Raw genomic sequence first — 19,164 nt, forward strand, 5'->3', positions numbered from 1 at the left:
CATTAATAGGTAAATTATTCCATAACTTAGGTTCAATGACAGACAATTATTTATCACCAAATACACAGTACTAACGTTTTATTCTATTTTACAGCAAGTATCCATGTTTAGTGGACGATCCATTTAAAGGAGACTTCTTTGAACCTGTGGAAAACCCAGGCTCCCTGTATACGTTCGAAGATCAGTGTCGGTTTATACACGATGAAAGGTTTGGGGCGTGTCCATGGGCTATCCCATCGTACGGGGTACGTCACCGTTTTTATTTTTAAATACCAACATATATTCACATTATTTTAAGATTAGGATTAAACAGATATTGTAACCAATAGGTAAACGTACCTTAATACTTAATATTAAAATATAATTTGTTTATAAAGTCTTAAATCTTGTCTATCAAATGTTATGTGTCAAAATAATGTGACGTGCCCATATGGCAGTGCTATGCTTAAATATGTTAGTGATATGACATCATCATGTCCATATATGGATACATCACCTTTTTTTGACACCTAAAGTATGACAGTGTAGACAAGCCTTTAGATGTATGTGTATGTACATTTCTGCCAAAAAATCTGAAGACTACTGAGGTACATTTTACTGTTAAATATATCCATTCAATTCAATTATGCATTGTTTTCCACACGCACAAGTGGAAAATGTGAATGTTGATTGTTCTACAATGCACTATTTAAAAAAGCAAATTATATAAAAAATGTTTACTTTTATCGGCCGATATTCAAGAAGAATATTTGTTTTTACTATATTGATGATGACAAAATGTGTATTTAATTTATATAAATTGCTACCATCTTTGTTTTATAATCCAATAGATTGATCCATGTTTTACCTTAATGTGCTCTGATCCCGAAAATGCAACACTTTGTGCGCATGACCATGCAAACTCACCAGCTTTGGACGGTACTTCATGCGCAGATGATGCGGTAAGCCGATAGTAACATCGAATGAAAACGAAAATAACCATAGGCCTAGGGTCAAAGGTTATATACACATTAATCACACTGTGTCATGTTAGCCTATATTTAAATTACTGTTTAAGCATAAAGTAATTGAATGTGATTGAAACAACATTTTCTATTGACAACATGTTATTGTATGTATATGAATGGTTTATTCACAGTGGTGTCAAGGAGGTCAATGTACATTTATGAATCAAATAAACGGAGGCTGGACAGATTGGAGCCCATGGACTCAATGTTCATATCCGTGTGGTGGCGGTGTTACAAGCAGAACTCGAGAATGTTCAAATCCAAGGTAGGTATTATTGCTAATGCATTTTAGTGAGTAACAACCGAATTCTTGTACTTACCATACCATGTTTTATGTTAGCATGTAGGCATATTCAAGTTCTAAAATCAAAGACTTCTCTTCGTTGACAAAAAGCGCAAGTATCTGTTGGTTATAAACGTAAATTGTACACCGATGGTTTTTTACTAAAGAGTCACCACACAAGCTACAACACACAATATTGAATTTTCAAATCGACCAATCAGTGAACGAGTTACAAAAGAACCTGTTAATTATGCAAATACACTGGTACCTACATATTTCTGTAGGATACAAACTAATAAAGCATGTTTTTGAGAGTCTGTTGTTTATGTTTAAGATGTTTGTTTACAATTCAGTAAATAGGCCTACAATGAGTAAATATTTTCATCTCAGGCGTGTATGTAAAATAGGTTTATTAACTTATATAATCCATCTCTCCCCACAAATGCATACTTCCTGATTGGTCTCATTTAATTTCATAAGCATATGTAGGCCTACCTTTAATTAACGAAGAAACTAAATGTTAATTGTGCTTAGATACACTTATTTTAATTGCTAAATTAACAATATGATATTAGCTTTGCTTGGTTTTGATTTGAAAATAGGTTAACCACGCAAGGATATTCCTAGTTTTCTTTCAACGTTTAATATCATTATTAATTATAAAATGCAAACAAGACTAATATTCGAATTAAAGAAAGGCAATTCTATACAATAATACGTCTGGTCATTGAATAACTCTGTTGAAAGATTAATGGCGGGAATCTAATCATCGTGTCTGTACATTGTATGTGTATACATGTATATACCTTATTTTAGTCATAACGATAACATTACACAGTAAGTATCAAAAGGTCATGTTAGCATCCCGTCTGCTGAATATTCAATTGGAAAAGTATTCCTAATTAACTTATTTCATTAACTGTTGTTATACGTGCATATCGTAAACAATACAATTTTGAGGGGAAAAAACCCCTAAATTATATATTTATCAAAACAATAATTTAAATTCAGTGTGATTTTGTCACGCAATTTGAATTATAATATTTGTCAAAATAAATCAGAGCTTATTTCGAAAAATATTTAAATAAAAATTGTTTCATAGATAGACTATAGACTTTATTAAACATTAGGATCATCGTAAAGTTCCTAAGTAGCCTCACAGTAGAAACGATACTATTGGAGAAGTTTAAATGTTTAAAGGAAATAGGTCATTTCCAATCTCCTTGTAGAATACCTGTTTAATTCTCAAAAGAACTGTCTAACAGACTTTGAGTGCTACTGTATGTTAGGTTAGCAGGGGCAGTAGCCTGAATTTGCCCGCCGAGAGGTGAGAATAGAACAGACAGTGGGCGTGAATTTCTATGCAAGTTCACACCGTAGGAATTAAGCGTACGTAAGAAATACATGGCGCTTATCTTTTCCGTTAAAGAGGTTTTTTTTTTACAAGACGCTGAACTTTTAGTTAACGTTTCAATTAGTGGTTGGAATATGTTAGTCATACATTTTACGGTAATTGTGAATATATGCAAATTACCGTAGGGAAAATGAAACTCTATGCTGTACTTGGAACATTATGTATAAAAAAAATGTGTATTCAACATATAAAAAAAATAAGGAATAATCTTCATTACATTACTGAATACGGTTTCTAATTTATTTATAGGCCTGAAAATGGAGGTAGATACTGTGAAGGCGAAATGGATGAATTCAAAGTTTGTAACAAAGAGGTAATCATTCACACGTAATTCTCTTACAGATTTTTAAATTAATATATATTTTTAAACCTCCAATAGTCCACAGTTAGGCACATAAATGTAGTGTAACCAGGAAAGATTGCAATTCCGGCTATAACCAGCTATAGTTAAACTACTCAAACTCAACATTCAATTAAGAATTATAATGTGTAGACTTTTGAGTCATACATAGATGTGATATTGCTGTCATGAGAGGACTACTAGGCCCGCTATGATTATGGACCAACGACAAATAAGCGATCAGCACACCGGGAACTATCCCTTACATTTTCTAGTGTATCAAGTGCATCATGCACACGGGACCAACGGATTTACGTCCTATCCGAAGGACGAGGCAAGGAGAGTAAAGAACCTTACTTAAGGATACAAGAAGTATATAGTTACAGTCAGGTCTCGGACCTATGCATAATCTCATTAAGCTCGTTCATACTGTAATGCTCGTTCATACTGTAATGCTCAACATTTTCGCGAATTTCGCAATTGAACATGTTTATGTTTACTGAATCAAAACTGATGATGCTCAGTGTTGTACGTATCTATTGCTTTCATTTGGTAAAACATGGGTGCTCCACGTTTTAATGTTAGCCATTCTGCTCATCATAACTAGGTATTGCTATATCTGAAATCAGTTTCAAAGTTTAGAGATCGATTCAGCAATTTATTTTTAGTAACATGATATCCACGTTTAAGCTGTATTTAAAATCTTAGCAGACATAAAATGTATAAGATTATTTTTCGAACTTATAACAGATTAATAAGTAGACTACTAGTTAAAAATACTAAATGATAAATTATGATGTTTCCGTTGACGACGTTGTCATGATTTTGACATTTCAGAAATGTAAAGGTAAAGCTGAAGATATGAGGGCGCTTTACTGTGAATCATATGGTAACGAAATTACTAAAGGGGATTGGAAACCTCATCAACTTGAAGATGGTAGGCCTACAACTATTTATGTCTTTAGTAAATTGTAGATTGATTTCACGGTAGATACACTAAGTAATTTTTTTTTAAACACTGAAGCTAATTTGAGTATAAGCTGTTTCTCAGGTTAATCAAGGAAGAGTGAAATTTCCAATGACATCACTCTTTCTTGGTAAGAGTGAATGGTAAGACGACTGAATTATAGGCCCTATGTAACGTCATACTGTGTTTTACTATTCCCTGATAAAATAAATCGAATACTTCAAAGTTACAGTACTGTATATTTATTGATCTGTAATTTTTTTTCTTTAAAATCACAGAAGATCGTCTATGTATGGTAACATGCGAAAACCGTGATACGAACGAAGTAAAAACTTTTGATTTCTTCATTAGTGATGGCGTATCATGTTCTTACGAAAACCCGTATGGAATTTGTGTACAGGGGTATTGTCGGGTATGAATTTCATATATTTAAAAAAAACTCTCCTGAGACATTATTTTCATAGATAGTAAAGTTTGTTATAAGAGTACGATTGTCAAATAGGCGAATCAAAAACGTCAGCTTATACGCATGCGTGGAGAGAGATTTGAAAGATGGAAACATGAATACGCATGTGTATAAGCTGACGCTTTCGATTCGCTTAAACGCACGAGAAAACTTCACAGCACCTTTGTCACGTTTGCAAACTCCGAGTTTACCACTGTTTGAAGAAGTTTGTAATGTTTTTCTAAAACACTGAGGTTACCGGAGGCTGTCACTTTGTCCAGTTACATGATCACACAATCACACATTTTGTTATTTTGATTCGTTGAGACCTCAGCACATTAGCTTGCTAAGAAGGTGCACAGTCGAATCATCTGAAAACTGGTCTACATAAGCACACTTTGTGCACAGTATAAACGTCTGCAAACTTTGGAAAAGTTTGCTAAAAAGGTCTTTCAGTGCACACTATTCTTAATGCTTTAGTAATTAGTGAAACAACTTTATTAGTAAAGCGTCCTAACAAAAATCCTACCTTAAACTCTGTTTAATTAGCTGTATCGTTACACTTTATTACTTATCTTATTTAATTGTTCACCTGGATCTAATAATTCGAATTGTTTTTAATCTAGACCATTGGGTGTGATAAAGAGTTTGACTCAAACATGATGGCGGACGATTGTGGTGTATGTGGAGGTGACAACTCCCAATGTCAGTATCCAGAAGAAACTTACATTGAAACATTAGATACGGGTAGGCAATTGGAATCAATTTCAGATTGCACTGTATCAAGATTCTCTTTCTGTCTTCTATACCGCATATCGTATCTGAGTTTAAGAAAGTCTACCCAGTTGGGCCATATCCTATGGATTCACTTATTCTTAATTTATCTGCGATCATATTGGTTTTCCTTTCAAATAAAGTCAACCATGATTGTACCGCGTCTAAATATCACTTATTGTAAACATATCTTTATTGTTCAAGTATATAGTTAGTTCGGTTATTGATTAGGAGAATATACAAAATGATTGCTACTTGTATTAAAGAGACGTTCTTTCTTAATGTTATTTTTCAGAAAGAAAACTAATAGCACGAGTTCCAGCCGAAGCTCATAACATTATCATCACCAGGCCATTCGATGAACTTTACGATATTGGTAAGTTTGGTTATGGCTTACATAATAAAAACACTACTTCGCTGTGATAATAAAAGTATATAAGAATGCAACTCTATATATTATATTACAAATAGAACTTTGCCCCTAGTACACCATGCTTTGCACATTTTTGATTTTCAGGAAAATCGATTATTTACTTATTTTTTACCTAATATTTAAATATGCTAAGATTAAAATAAAAATGTATATAAATTAAAAAATTATAAATGTGTTTATGAGTGCTAACAGAGGTCGTTTGAATTCAATATATGACATACCATGTGTGCCAAAAAACCTAGAAACTAGCTTAAAAATGATTATAAAATATAATAAATATTGTATTTATTTAGTTATAAGTGAAGCGAGAACTGGGAAGATAATACTGCAGACAAAAGGTATTGGTGAAGATACATCACAGGTTGTAGAAGCACACACACGATTTGTTATTACAACAAACGAAGCTCAACAGCAGCAAATCACTGCAAATGGTCCAATGAATACAGATATAGAAGTATCAGTACGTTTAAGTGCAATTATTATATTCAAATAATGAAATGAGAAAAACTAATTAAAAGAATAACATATAGGAATAATGTCGAATAAAGTTGCGCAACTAGAGAGCAGGAGGGTGAACTTTTACTTTCAACAATATAATAGTTGTTTAATGGAGATTTGATCAACTCATTCCAATCTTCTGATTGTAACTGAAAATGATGCATTAACCTGTTTCTGTCGGCTCGGAGGATTTGATAAAAGATGATGGTTATCGATTGAAATGTTTTTCTTTTAAATTCAATACGTTTGTTTCATATTTCTTTAGTTTGTTGTGCTTGAATGTATCCTGACGGTTTTAACTGTAAACCCAGTTTCCCTTTTACCCATATTTTATCGTATAGTAATTTTTTTTAAATTAATTTTTAGCTTACTCCAATCGACGTAAGGAAAAATCCCGGAGCTGACGTAACTTACAGTTATTCTGTTCATAAAGATTATCTAGTGAACTCTGTTATTGCTACGACAGAGGCACCTGAAACATACACATGGACTGGTATGGGATGGTCCAAGTGTAGCAAATCATGTGGTGGAGGTAGGTTGTTATTACTCATGAACACTTCTGAAGAATTTACAACAACATTAATCAGAATATTAAAACAGTATAATAGATGAATGTAAGCTACTGTAACATCGACACTATTTATTGTATATACTTTATCTCTATATCAAGGCCTAAGCATCTTCTCCTCTTAAATACCAGCAGAGAAGTAGGACGTACTATAGAAAATTGGCCTAGCCAAATAATAGTCAGAAGCCTAACACAATCTTTTCTTACACAATCTTCGGTTCATAATGCTGACTTCGTGCGTGCAGTAACTTACATACTTGATTTCAAAGAATATACCTTATGTACAAAAAACTTCGTATCAACATTTTTGATTTCATTATCATTTTGTGTTTTTAGGGTTTACATACTATCGGTATCAATGTATCCGAGATTCCGATAGAAAGAAAGTAGAAAAATCACACTGCAATCAAAAGAACTTTAATCAAAACGACTACAGAGCATCGTGTAACTCGAGAAGGTGTCCTCTGCCAGAGTAAGTAGAGAGGGAAAACTTGGACGTGAACTGTTAATCTAGGCCTAATACTACTCATAGTTGCTACTATAGATATTGCTAGTTATCTTTACGACTGTTTCTTATTATAAACATGAATGAAAAATCTGTCTGATGAGCTTCGAAATGTGTATGAAAGGTTGCACATCTGTTTGCAAACAAATTCGTTGAATTATACCTTATCTGAACTAGCCATGTAGCGTCTAAGTTTGCCGATTATATCTGTATTGATAGGTTTGATTGGACGATTGGTACATGGGGAGAATGTTCAAAAACATGTGGTTCGCATGGAATACAGCTGCGGAAAGTTACGTGTATGAAGTCGTTCATGGGTCGAACAACTAAAACTAAAAAGTCTCTGTGTCGAGGTAGAAGACCCGCCAAGAAACAGTCTTGCACAGGCCTTTCTAGATGTGCTGCAAAATGGGAAACAACAGAATGGTCTGATGTAAGTTCATTTTAATAATAAATAAATAATAATAATAAATGAAAACTTATATAGCGCCGGTATCCTCCACCCATGTGGCGCTCATGGCGCTTTGTGCATTAACAACGTGCGAGAACATCAGCGAATAGCGACGTCTTTAGGTTGGTCTTGAAACTGTTTAGACTAGTTGAGCATTTAACTGTTGCTGGTAAGCTGTTCCATACACTTGCGGCCGCAACGTAAAAAGATCTCTGACCCCATTGATTTTTCGCTCTACGCTCTTGAAGAAGGTTTTGTGACAATGATCGTAGGCCTCTGCGGGATGATTCGTAACGATCCACAAGGTCAGATAAATAAGCAGGAGCACTGTAATTTAGGATCTTAAATAAAAACAACGCAAGTTTGTACTTAATACGTTGTTGAACAGGCAACCAATGCAAATCCATCAGAACAGGAGTTATGTGAGCGTTTGATTTTACAGATTTTGTAAATAATGAGGTTTATTGGTGTAACAGTTATTTCATTTTGTGAATTAAATTAAATACTTTATAGATTAATACCGTATAATATGACTTCAATTTTAGTGTTCTGTTACGTGTGGCCGAGGATCAAGAACCCGGGATGTCTACTGCAAACTTCCAGCAAAATATCCAAATTCGTATATTTGTCGAGAAAACAGACCACTACAATACCAAGAATGTTCACCAGGCGACTGCATGTCAAGTTAGTAGAGTATTTTATATTTATAAAGTTTCCGGCTTCTCTCGAGTAAAAAGTCATTCTGCACATGTTCATGTGTATGAGCATGCGTGTCGGAGCGTGTCTATTTTACCGTAGTGTTACCGATATATAAAACGATGAAAAACGATCTGGTTAGGTGGTGTACCACGAACTATTTTTTCAGATAATCAACAAAATCCTATTTTAGTTTGATTTTCCGGTTTTGTATTATTTGTTGTTGTATAGTATATATGGAATATTTTTCCTGAAATAAAGTGATCTAATCAAATACCCATGCGGAATAAGGTTATAGATTGGCGGTTTTTCCAAAAGCCCTTCAACCAGAATTTGCATGAGTAGGCATATGATCTGTAATGTGTAGATTTACCTTTAAATTACAAAATGATGAAACTGATAAACAGTATTCCATTTCTGTTTTTAGAAGAGGAAGAGGACGAAATGCGTAGGAAAGAAGCTATTCGCAAGCAAGGTTGTAAACCGTTGTCTCGCGGTCCTTGTGAGCCTTCGATGTACCAGACGTTCTGCACATTACCCGGATATGAACAGATATGTTGTACAACTTGTGATGCACAACGACGTCTGGTTCAAAATGAACTTGCAGGTCGGGGATAAAGGTAACAAAATGACTACAAAAACGAAACATTACACATCTGTATGTCTTAACATAGTAAAATAAAATTAAGAAAAGTACTTAAAGATGTACAATATCTCTTACTACAAGTCATTAATATTAAAAGCTTGAGCTAATGATTAATAATAATATTATTATATAATTGTCAACATCATGTTATTTTTAAATTATTTATTTTTTTTTTTTGTATTTAGCATGGATGTTATTACCATTATTTGATTCCAGACTTGTTTATAAGTTGTAATAAAATAAAATTATATTATGTGCCTTTCTAAGATTAAAGAAATTTATTTGAAAATTAGTTTTGAAGATTTGTGGAATTCGAAATGAAAGGCCTTAAATTAAATTATTATAGGCCTACATATGGTAATATTACAAACATTGCCTGTTTTTATAATAATTTGTTATGAAATAAAAATTTTGTGTAAACAACTATGTATATATTATTCAACAATAAATTGTTAATCTAAATAAAATACTCTTTTTTTGTGACAAAAATGATTGCGTAACGCATTGAAAACGCGTCATCATACCACTGCGACGCAAGTACGCGTCATCACTGGGCTTTCTACAAAAGATGATTGTTCGCCACGTTTGATTACGTATACTACTGCTTTTGCGGCAGGTACCAGTTTAGTAGAGCAGCCACACGCTAATCCACTTTCACAAACATTACTTGAACATGTCGACTCGTAAAATAATTGCTTCTTTACAAATCCATTACGAATAGATGGCTATAAAACGAGAAATAAAAATAGATACGTTAAATAGGCCTACAACACAACATCCTTCATTTGCAAAACCTCTTGCTTGTGAGGCACAGATGATGTTTTTTGAGAAAAAAAAACTAACCTGTGCTATGTAAACGAGATCACCTCGTTTGTTATAGGAAAGAAATAACATCTTGTTATCGTCCCGATTTACTCTACACACGCTCGTGCCAGGTTGAGCTGTCGGCGTTATTTCACGACGTTTTCGTCGTAAAGGTTTGCCGCCAAAACTAAGAGATGGAAAAGATACAGTTTCTTCATATGCAACTGAAACGGAACTTGACTGCCTGTATAATAAAAACATACTTTTGATGTAAACCTTATAGGAGGAATAATAATTTAGGTATAGGAAGCAGTCACCACGTCAATTATAGAAATCTGTAGTTAAATTGGTCGTCAGCAATTAACGCTGTTTTGTTGTCTAAAGCTGTATAAGTCAGTCAATGGTTAGGCCTAAATACTGGATAGAAGCAGTTTTCAAATAGTGTAAATTTTATTTTCTTTAGCTTTTGCAGAGGTGGCATATTATTTAGAGAGGTTAAGTTTATACATAAGTCTTTGTTTTATCTCGAAGTTATATTCAAGATTCTACAAAGACGGAAACAGAAAAAAAACCCCATTTTTGGACTTTCTAATTATGTTCCGACTGTATCCAAATTGGGCTCTAGTAGTGGGATCATATAATTAAGGCGATGTAATAGGCTCTGAATGATTTCTAAAACCTATTATTTGAAATCTCAGAATATGTTCTCCAAATCAAAATTTAAAGCAAAACAATAAAATAAGTAAAAATAGTTATTTTTTATACTAACGTACATTGTTGATTCTTGGCACGTTCCAACATCATAAGGATTTTCAAAGCTTCCATTGAATCGATCAGCCAGTGCATTGAGCTGCGTATCTGTCAGGTGTATAGGTGGTTCCTGCATTTCAAATACACATTTTTCTCGTTGTTCACAAGGTAATAGTTCTAACACTTCAGCGATGTTCAACAGTTTCTGTCTTTGTGCGGGCGTTAATTCGACATTCCGTTGACTATCACAGGTTCTTTGACAATTGACAAGAATGATATTAAACATTATCATTATAATTACAACGATTCTTGAAGATACGACCATCTTGATGTGAAAATGAAAACAACAAATGTGATAAAAACACACTGAACTCAATGAATAAGTTAAGATTAACTTGGTTTATAAGTTTAGTTTTGATGGTTAAAATGCATTTCCTCCGGTAATTACGAAAGGTTATTGTAAGATTAGGAATACACAGACCCCGCGATTAAGTTATTACAGCTAGAATAAAAGAACATATAATTTAAAGGAGAAAGAAATGTTTTCTATCCGTTCATAGAAGGATTTGGATATTCCTTCCCTAGATATGCTTGCGGTTTTCTTACATTTAAAATGTTATCATAAAGAAGAGGGTATAACACGTGGAAGAATGGAATTTCACCCAAAAATAACAAGCCAAAAATTAACAAAGTAAATTTGTTTTGTATTTGAATCAGGCAATATACTATAATACTTTTTATTCAAGTAAAGTTAAGTAAATTACTTTTTTTTTTTAATTAAAATACAGTACATTGCAAAATAAAAGATCAATTAATATTGATATAACACCTTTTAACCTCCAATGACGGTTGGTATTTAATTCCATTTCCGTTTTGAATATATCAAACCGGATCTTTAAAACAATTCAAATTCAGTAATTTGAATTTAGTAATATATCAAATATAACGTATAATAACAAGAAGTCATAATTAATCGTTCACAATTATTTTATGATATGTATTATTTTCCTTCGTCCTAAATAAATAAAATACAATTATTATAAATATTACTGTACTTTTTCATTAACCTTTTTACTAATATCTGAGTAAAATAAGTAACTGCCCCACCCTTCATTTCAATCCGTGTAATTTCTAATCATTCTCAATTTCGTCGTCGTTCGCTTTTCTGAAATAGGCCTAACCATCTTCTTATGACATTTGGTAGTATTCCATTACTTCCAGTTGATATTATAATAGGCCTACTACAAATTTTTTTAAATTTTTGAGATCATCGTCAACCTTTAACCAGACATATGTCCTAGTATCTATTTTTTTTTCTTTTTTTTAAAGACTTTCGACTACCTTTAGACTGCCTCTATAGTATGGTCTTTTTGTACCTATCAAGAACTGATGGAAAATGTTGACCATTATGTTTCGAAGGTGCATCATACATACATGTATATGTGTGAATTTTAGTCAATTATCAGTAATAGGGCCTATATTCAATTTAATACCGTCAGAAAGAGTGACTTGATTCTATTACCATTATATAATATCATGCATAGGCTTCTTGCCCTCATTATAACCAAACCTTCCAGAATTAAGAATTTGATAGGTGTAGCACATGTGATTCTGATCACGGAACTTGCCTATACTGGACAATCTGCCAATCCACACTCATGTTGATTTGTTCAATCAATGACCATGTATGTAGATTATAATTTGAATGCGTGCTCTAATTTTGAGTAAACAGTTTAATATTAGGTCCTGTTACTGGATCATAAATGCATCAAGCTATAGCACCTATTATTACCTTGGATCAAGTTCTTAAGACCATTCATAAGTACCCGATTTCTACAACCACAAAGTTAGGAGTTTACAAAAAAAATAACCATCCATAATTACGTTTAACAGAAGCAGCTATAGATGGAACCATTTTATGACAAAATAAACATTCTTTAATTGTTATATATAAATATAATATTGATAAAATAAAAGTTAAATTGTTCAAAATTAGCTGTAATTGCTGAATCTCTATGTTAATTTACTATATTTATATAATCATTTAGAATTTATCTTAAGCTTATATATTAGTAAATTACGATACCTAAAACGTTTTAAGATTTAAATAGAGAATAAAAACCAGTAAACATATAATACTATCTAGCTAATTCACAAAACATATGTTATTATTTCTCCATGTTAATTTACTATATTTATATAATCATTTAGAATTTATCTTAAGCTTATATATTAGTAAATTACGATACCTAAAACGTTTTAAGATTTAAATAGAGAATAAAAACCAGTAAACATATAATACTATCTAGCTAATTCACAAAACATATGTTATTATTTTGAATTTTTCAAAATAAATCCCTTTTATACGATAATATTAATTGTTTGTTTACTGTAAAACTACTTGAAAATGGCTTTACTAAAGTAAATAATTAATTCCTAAAACATATTGGGTCTTATTGCGAGAATAACACATCTGCTGTTTCTATCTTATAACATTTTTCAATCAGTTTTGTAATATTATCATACAATATTACACATTATTGTTCTAAACTGCTTCTCCCATTCAACGTACACACTAAAGTTTATTAAAACTAAAAAATAAATAATTTACAAATTATAATTTTATTTCAGACATAGTCTTTCGTAAAATGGTAAACATACTTAACTTTGAAAATACGTTTCATTAAATAATACTTTTAAACAGACAAAAATGAAATAATGGGAACAAATTGTGTAAAGTGTAGTTTCGGAAGATGGACACTGTGAATGAATGTTCATCGTGTCTATTTTGAAACGTACCTGTGCACGTGTCGAAGGCATGGTTAAACGCCTGCCATAAACGCGTCATCACACAATCTAAGTTGACGAACGGATTAGTTGAACGCCTGCCATAAACGCGTCATCATACTATGTATGTTGACGAAAGGATTAGTTGAACGCCTGACATAAACGCGTCATCACACAATGTATGTTGATGAAAGGATTAGTTGAACGCCTGCCATAAAGGCGTCATCACACAATGTATGTTGACGAAAGGATTAGTTGAACGCCTGACATAAACGTGTCATTACGGTTTGTTCTGAAAATGTACCTGTGCCGTCTCTAATCAAGTACACAACGCACGTTGAGGAAGGGATTAGTTCGGTAGAGCAGCTGCAAGTAGATCCGACACATTCAGTGTCTAAGCAAGTTGATTCGTAGAAGAATTGAGCCATTTGGAAACCATTTGCAGATGTGGGCTATCAACAAATTAAAAAAAAAGTTTCGATTTAAAAAAAAAATTTTAATCATTGGATTATTATACTGCTTATTGAAAGTAAACATGAACTAAGAAATATACAGATATTTTTTTGTCCGAATCTGCTCTAACTTATTTTGAAGGACTATAAGACTAATATTCGTACATCATACACTTCATAAAAATAATTGGTGTTGATTCTAGAAATGATTACCTGCGGAATGTAAACAAGCTCCCCATCTGTGTTATAAGCAATAAACAATTGTTGGTTATTTTCCACAACAGCCCGACAGACAGACGTTCCAGCCGTCTGTCGACGTCTTCTGCGCATTGGTTGGTATTTTCTAAAAGTAATAAGTGTTAAAGTTAACTTTAAATTATATGCATAAAAGGGCGTAAATAATGTGATAATGCTGAGAATTTATAGAGATTTAAAGGTAGGCCTGCAGCTGAAAAAAATAAAAGTCAACCAAGTGGTCTCTACCATCAACGCAATGACAGTGTATGAAGAAAATAATTAAACCAATCTTTACTTTAATCCAGAAAAAATAGTAATCTTTTTAAATAATATTTTGTGTTTATATGAAATGAACTACTTTTACTTAATAATGGAAACTACTACAAAAGGCAGCTTACAAACAATTATTTTACAAACACATATCCACATATCAATGAATACACAATAATAAAAACTATAACGATTAGATTATAGTTTTTGTTTAATATATAAATTCATCGGCTCTTTGTGGAAGTGGTATGAATTCTTAAGACAACAATTATAAGTGTATATAAGGCTTTCATGAAATAAATAAGTGATGCAGAAGAACCATATTTTGAGCCTTCTACATGCCGGGAAGAGATTTATGCTAGGCCTTCCAGAAACTTACTCTTGTACTTGTTCAACACATTCAGCAATATCTACAGGGTTTCGAAAACTTCCTTTGAAGCGTTGGGCTAAAGCAACAATCTGGGAATCCGTAAGCTGTATAATAGGCTGCGTCAGATTTAGCATACATTCCAATCTCTCGTCACATGGCAAGCTATCTAGATAGTCTGCAAATATTGTTAGCGTGTTCATTTGCTAGGTTGTTAGTTCAACACGCGGGAAAACCGAAGTGGTCTCAGTACAACAACAAGCATAGCTTCCATGCGCGAAAATTACAACCAACGCCAAATACTTCAGTAAGTATATCATTGTAAGAAATTAATAAATTAAATATGTAGGTTAGATAATGAACAGTCGTGTTTGTCAGTAGAGTATAACTACTATTAGTAGGTAACAGGGCGGCAAAGCAAAACCCTACAGTATCCTGTATGTCCAGAAGTGTTCACACAAATGATGACAAGAATCGCCTAGCAAATCATGACCGGTAAATATTCTTTAAGACAGTTTAAGGGCGATCCTATTGAGTAGAATTATACCACTTATATAAACACTTAAGCATGGTAATTCATTCCGTGGCATCAATGATTTAACTAAAAGATTAACACGTATTTTCTATTATACAAATCGCCAACAGTAATTGTAAGTGAGTGAGAAGGAATGTAGGTCACAATACACTGACTTAAATCCGGTTTATGAATAACGATGACAATCTAAATTTCATTTTATTTAGGTATTTGTTTTGTGGTTACTTACTGATTCTAATTCACCTAAATTCTCCGAAATAAACGAACACACCATGGTAACTATCTACCAGGTTTAATATTCGTTTAAAAATGATAACGCATTCGCTATCCTGTATGAATACCTTCACATTATATTTACGAGGACTTTATGACTTACAGAAGTTAGCAGGCCTATACAATGTTACGACATGGTGTGGCTGTGTTTATTCACTTTAATTGTAATCAATATACTATATTGATTTGCACGAAAATTAGTTTTGCTTAATTTTGTAGCTGTATTGTTATAATCATAATAATAACAGCAAAACGTTCACATTCCGACCGACACAAATCTATCACTTACAGCTAAAAAGAAAGAAAATACATACAATGTATTATGTTAATGAAATACTTTAATAATGTTGTTACATTTTAAAATACATTTTAACTTGAATTTTACAAAAGAATATAAAATAATTGGCTTCACTGTTATATAACCAATTTGTATTTATTATTATCACACAATTAACATATATTTTATAGAGACTGGATAATTATTTTACTTTTTCTATCTCCTTCCTATGTTCCTATGTTATAGTTTTATGAATAGAAAAAAAGTTGAATTGAATAATTATCATTATGTAAATGCATTACATCTACGGGTCATTATGGTCTGCTGTGTAAATGTATTTGTGTTCCCCTGAATTACATGTACAATGCATGTTGAAGATGGAATAAGGTCAGTGGAGCAGCTACACGCAGGACCATCGCACCCAGCATCCAAGCAAACCGATTCGTAGAAAAACTGTGCCATTTGAAACCCATTGCCTGTTGTAGGCTGTAGAAATAGAAAGAGTGTTTGACTTCATTAATAAATGAAATGAATGTTTTTGTTTAAATTATGTTAATAATTTATATTAGACCTATACGTAATAAAGTTTGGTTCCAACTCTTGCCCGCAAGGAGATGACGTATGCGCAACGCAAGTGGGTTGACCAATCACAAACGAATGTTTGTATGATCCATCGCGTCGTGATTGGTAAATTTACTTAGCGGCGCGCTTAAGTTCTTGCGTTTCGTCCTAGTGGGAACCAAGCCTAAGCCTACTGCTTGTTGAAGTACTGTGTTTTAGTGAATGCGGTACCATGTACTTACCTGTGGAATGTACACAAGTTCTCCATTTTTATTGTAAGCAACAAATAGCATTTTATTATCCTCCACAGTTGCGCGGCACACTGGAGTTCCATCGGTTGCTCGACGTTTTCTGGATGGTCGAGGTTGTTCAATTCTATTAGATAATAAAAACAGAAAAAGCAAATTCAGTTTGATAAATTAGTTTTAAACAACAATGTAGACCACACTAATGCATTTCAGTCTGCAAAAATGTTTTGAACAAACTTTAAGTTTAGAAAGAAAAGTTCGGCAGTGCATCAATTTCAGTGAATGAATTATAATACCTTTTTATTCAATTTAAAGAGACACAATGAGAGAAATAATCTGCTGTTTTTAGTCTACACTAGATAACTCGGAGTTTACAGACTAAAAGTTGCTATTGTAGACTTCTGCAGTTTGTCAACTGATTTACATCAAACCTTTTGCTAGGCTAGTTTTAAAGAATTTATCCAGACAGTGGAAACATTCGCTAAAGTAAAGCTAAGTAAAGTTTGATTATAGCAACTCACATTGGTTCTTGACATGGTCCAACATCGGAGGCTTCCTGGAAACTTCCACCATAACGCTGAGCTAAACCAACCATTTGTGAATCCGAAAGTTGTATAGGTGGTTGTGTCATATTGTAGGTACGGTTCATTCGTTGATCACATGGTAAACTTTCCAAAAAATTCGCCAAGTTTATCAGTTGCTGTTTTTGTTCGTTCGTTAATTCAACTCGTGGAAACACCGAAGCAGATTCCGAACAACAACAAGTTGCATAACTTCCATGTATAAATGTTAACATCAAAATAACAACCTTTAACATGTTGATTGTAATCGGGCTGAAATTATAAAACTCAAATTGTTCTAATAATTTTCAGTTATAAAATTTTCGTTCCGCCTATAATGATAATACTTATCTCAAACGGTCCTTACTCCATACGATGATTCAATCGCAAATAATATCTAAACGTCAATGATTTATTTTAGTGGATGTTTATAAATTCAACCTTCAGACTGACAATAGGCCTAATCGCCAAACCAAGAACATTTTTTTCATTATTTAATCATATTTTGCACACCGCTTCCAAAACGGCTTATATTTGGACTTACAAGGACACTTAACGAATCTTTGGTGTTAGCAGGGAAGAGTGAAGGTGTTAGTATCATAAATAATCTGTATTAAGTAGGCCCACTTTTAGTTCAATTTAATAAGTCAATTTTAGTCTTGGAATTTAAAGAATGTTAACGTTATCTTTGTTAAAGATACACTATATTCGATGCTTGAGTCTGTTCCAACGGAAATCCTCTGATAGAATATTAAGATTTTTTCAGTACTACCGGCTTAGTTTATGATTAAAATTGAAAAGAAAAGTTACATTTGTTGTACCATTAACGATCTAAATAAAATATACTCTGTATAATAAAAAAAAAACATTTGAAAGAGGACTTGGACAAACATATCAAAATGCTGCAGTGTAAGCTATTATAGTTTTATTAATCGCGTACAACGCGACTCTACAGTTCACTATGTCGGTCGGACGGTCGGTCGGTTGGTCGGTCGGTAAACACTAACTCAAATTTGAGAACGCGACTGATGCCATTTATATGGCCTTGTCTTTTATTGTCAAAAGTAATGTTCATCATTTTTACAGCAAGGTGAGTGATTCTTTAATTCTTTTTTTCTCTTTTGTGGTGTAAACTACCACTTTTATTCGTTCAAATACATTAAAGATGTTCGGTAATACTTTTCTTTTCTATTACCCTCCTTTTTTCATAATTTTCTTGAATTTACACATAATTATGAATCACTACAAAATCATAACAACGAACATTTAACATGGAACTGCTGAATACAATATCAATGTATTTAAAAATAAATGTTAACTTGTTTGATAAACCAGTTGCCAAGTACTTACTTGCTACGTTTCGGCTATTTTCAGTAGCCTTGGTCACGCAAATGGCGTTGACATGATGTTCTGTCATTCGTCAGGGTTAACATTTATTTTTAGTCGCGTGGACGCGACTCAATAGTTCACTATGTCGGTCGGTCGGTCTGTCGGTCTGTCTGTCGGTCCGATATCACTATGCGGTTTATCGCTTTTCTGTACTTTTTGAACTATTTTGATGTACAGACAAGTTTTAATTATGTCGGTCGGTCTGTCGGTCGGTCGGTCGGTCGGTTGGTCGGTCCGGTATCACTTTGCGTTTTATCGCTTTTTCTGTACTTTTTGAACTGTTTTGATGTACAGACAAGTTTTAACTATGTCGGTCGGTCGGTCGGTCGGTCCGGTATCACTTTGCGTTTTATCGCTTTTTCTGTACTTTTTGAACTGTTTTCATGTACAGACAAGTTTTAAAGTACTTTTCTGAGACTTCTGTACATTTCTGAGACTTCTGTACATTTATAAGACTTATGTACATTTCTGATACTTTTTCTAAGGCATTACATTTCTAAGTTGTTCTGTCACTTTAAGTTATTATATACGGGCTGTTGTGTCATTTAATATTCTATCTAAGCTTCCTAACAGAAAAGAGTTCACTGTGCTTGTTTATTAAAAGAGCAAGAACAACAGCAAGAAACA

At 33.0% G+C, this 19,164-nt stretch overlaps 3 protein-coding genes across 3 annotated transcripts in view; 1 reads left to right on the forward strand and 2 right to left on the reverse strand.

The window, feature by feature from the left end:
* The window catches only part of LOC140051669 (A disintegrin and metalloproteinase with thrombospondin motifs 3-like), a 28,346-nt gene extending 18,704 nt beyond the window's left edge, over nucleotides 1–9,642 (forward strand). Inside the window, exons 10-23 of the mRNA XM_072096957.1 lie at nucleotides 95–245; nucleotides 831–941; nucleotides 1,139–1,272; nucleotides 2,954–3,017; nucleotides 3,882–3,981; nucleotides 4,290–4,423; nucleotides 5,083–5,203; nucleotides 5,526–5,606; nucleotides 5,957–6,123; nucleotides 6,528–6,693; nucleotides 7,066–7,201; nucleotides 7,454–7,667; nucleotides 8,231–8,369; nucleotides 8,809–9,642. Coding sequence (XP_071953058.1) covers nucleotides 95–245; nucleotides 831–941; nucleotides 1,139–1,272; nucleotides 2,954–3,017; nucleotides 3,882–3,981; nucleotides 4,290–4,423; nucleotides 5,083–5,203; nucleotides 5,526–5,606; nucleotides 5,957–6,123; nucleotides 6,528–6,693; nucleotides 7,066–7,201; nucleotides 7,454–7,667; nucleotides 8,231–8,369; nucleotides 8,809–8,999 — 1,909 coding nt within the window. The 3' untranslated portion in view covers nucleotides 9,000–9,642. The remainder of the gene's footprint in view (nucleotides 1–94; nucleotides 246–830; nucleotides 942–1,138; nucleotides 1,273–2,953; nucleotides 3,018–3,881; nucleotides 3,982–4,289; nucleotides 4,424–5,082; nucleotides 5,204–5,525; nucleotides 5,607–5,956; nucleotides 6,124–6,527; nucleotides 6,694–7,065; nucleotides 7,202–7,453; nucleotides 7,668–8,230; nucleotides 8,370–8,808) is intronic.
* Nucleotides 9,546–10,906, reverse strand: LOC140052546 (uncharacterized). The gene is made up of 3 exons (XM_072098155.1): nucleotides 10,605–10,906; nucleotides 9,871–10,075; nucleotides 9,546–9,752 (listed from the first exon to the last, which is right to left on the reverse strand). Exons 1-3 carry the CDS (start codon nucleotides 10,904–10,906, stop codon nucleotides 9,546–9,548), a joined length of 714 nt encoding a protein of 237 aa, XP_071954256.1.
* A 5,013-nt stretch (nucleotides 10,907–15,919) lies between these two features.
* On the reverse strand, nucleotides 15,920–17,580 carry LOC140052405 (uncharacterized). Its single transcript, XM_072098016.1, has 3 exons — nucleotides 17,110–17,580; nucleotides 16,583–16,715; nucleotides 15,920–16,265 (listed from the first exon to the last, which is right to left on the reverse strand). The coding sequence occupies exons 1-3, from the start codon at nucleotides 17,403–17,405 to the stop codon at nucleotides 16,065–16,067; spliced, it is 630 nt and encodes a 209-aa protein (XP_071954117.1). The 5' UTR covers nucleotides 17,406–17,580; the 3' UTR covers nucleotides 15,920–16,064.
* Nucleotides 17,581–19,164: the final 1,584 nt, after the last annotated feature.

This window comes from Antedon mediterranea, chromosome 6 (assembly GCF_964355755.1).
Source record: "Antedon mediterranea chromosome 6, ecAntMedi1.1, whole genome shotgun sequence".
Classification (NCBI taxonomy): domain Eukaryota; kingdom Metazoa; phylum Echinodermata; class Crinoidea; order Comatulida; family Antedonidae; genus Antedon; species Antedon mediterranea.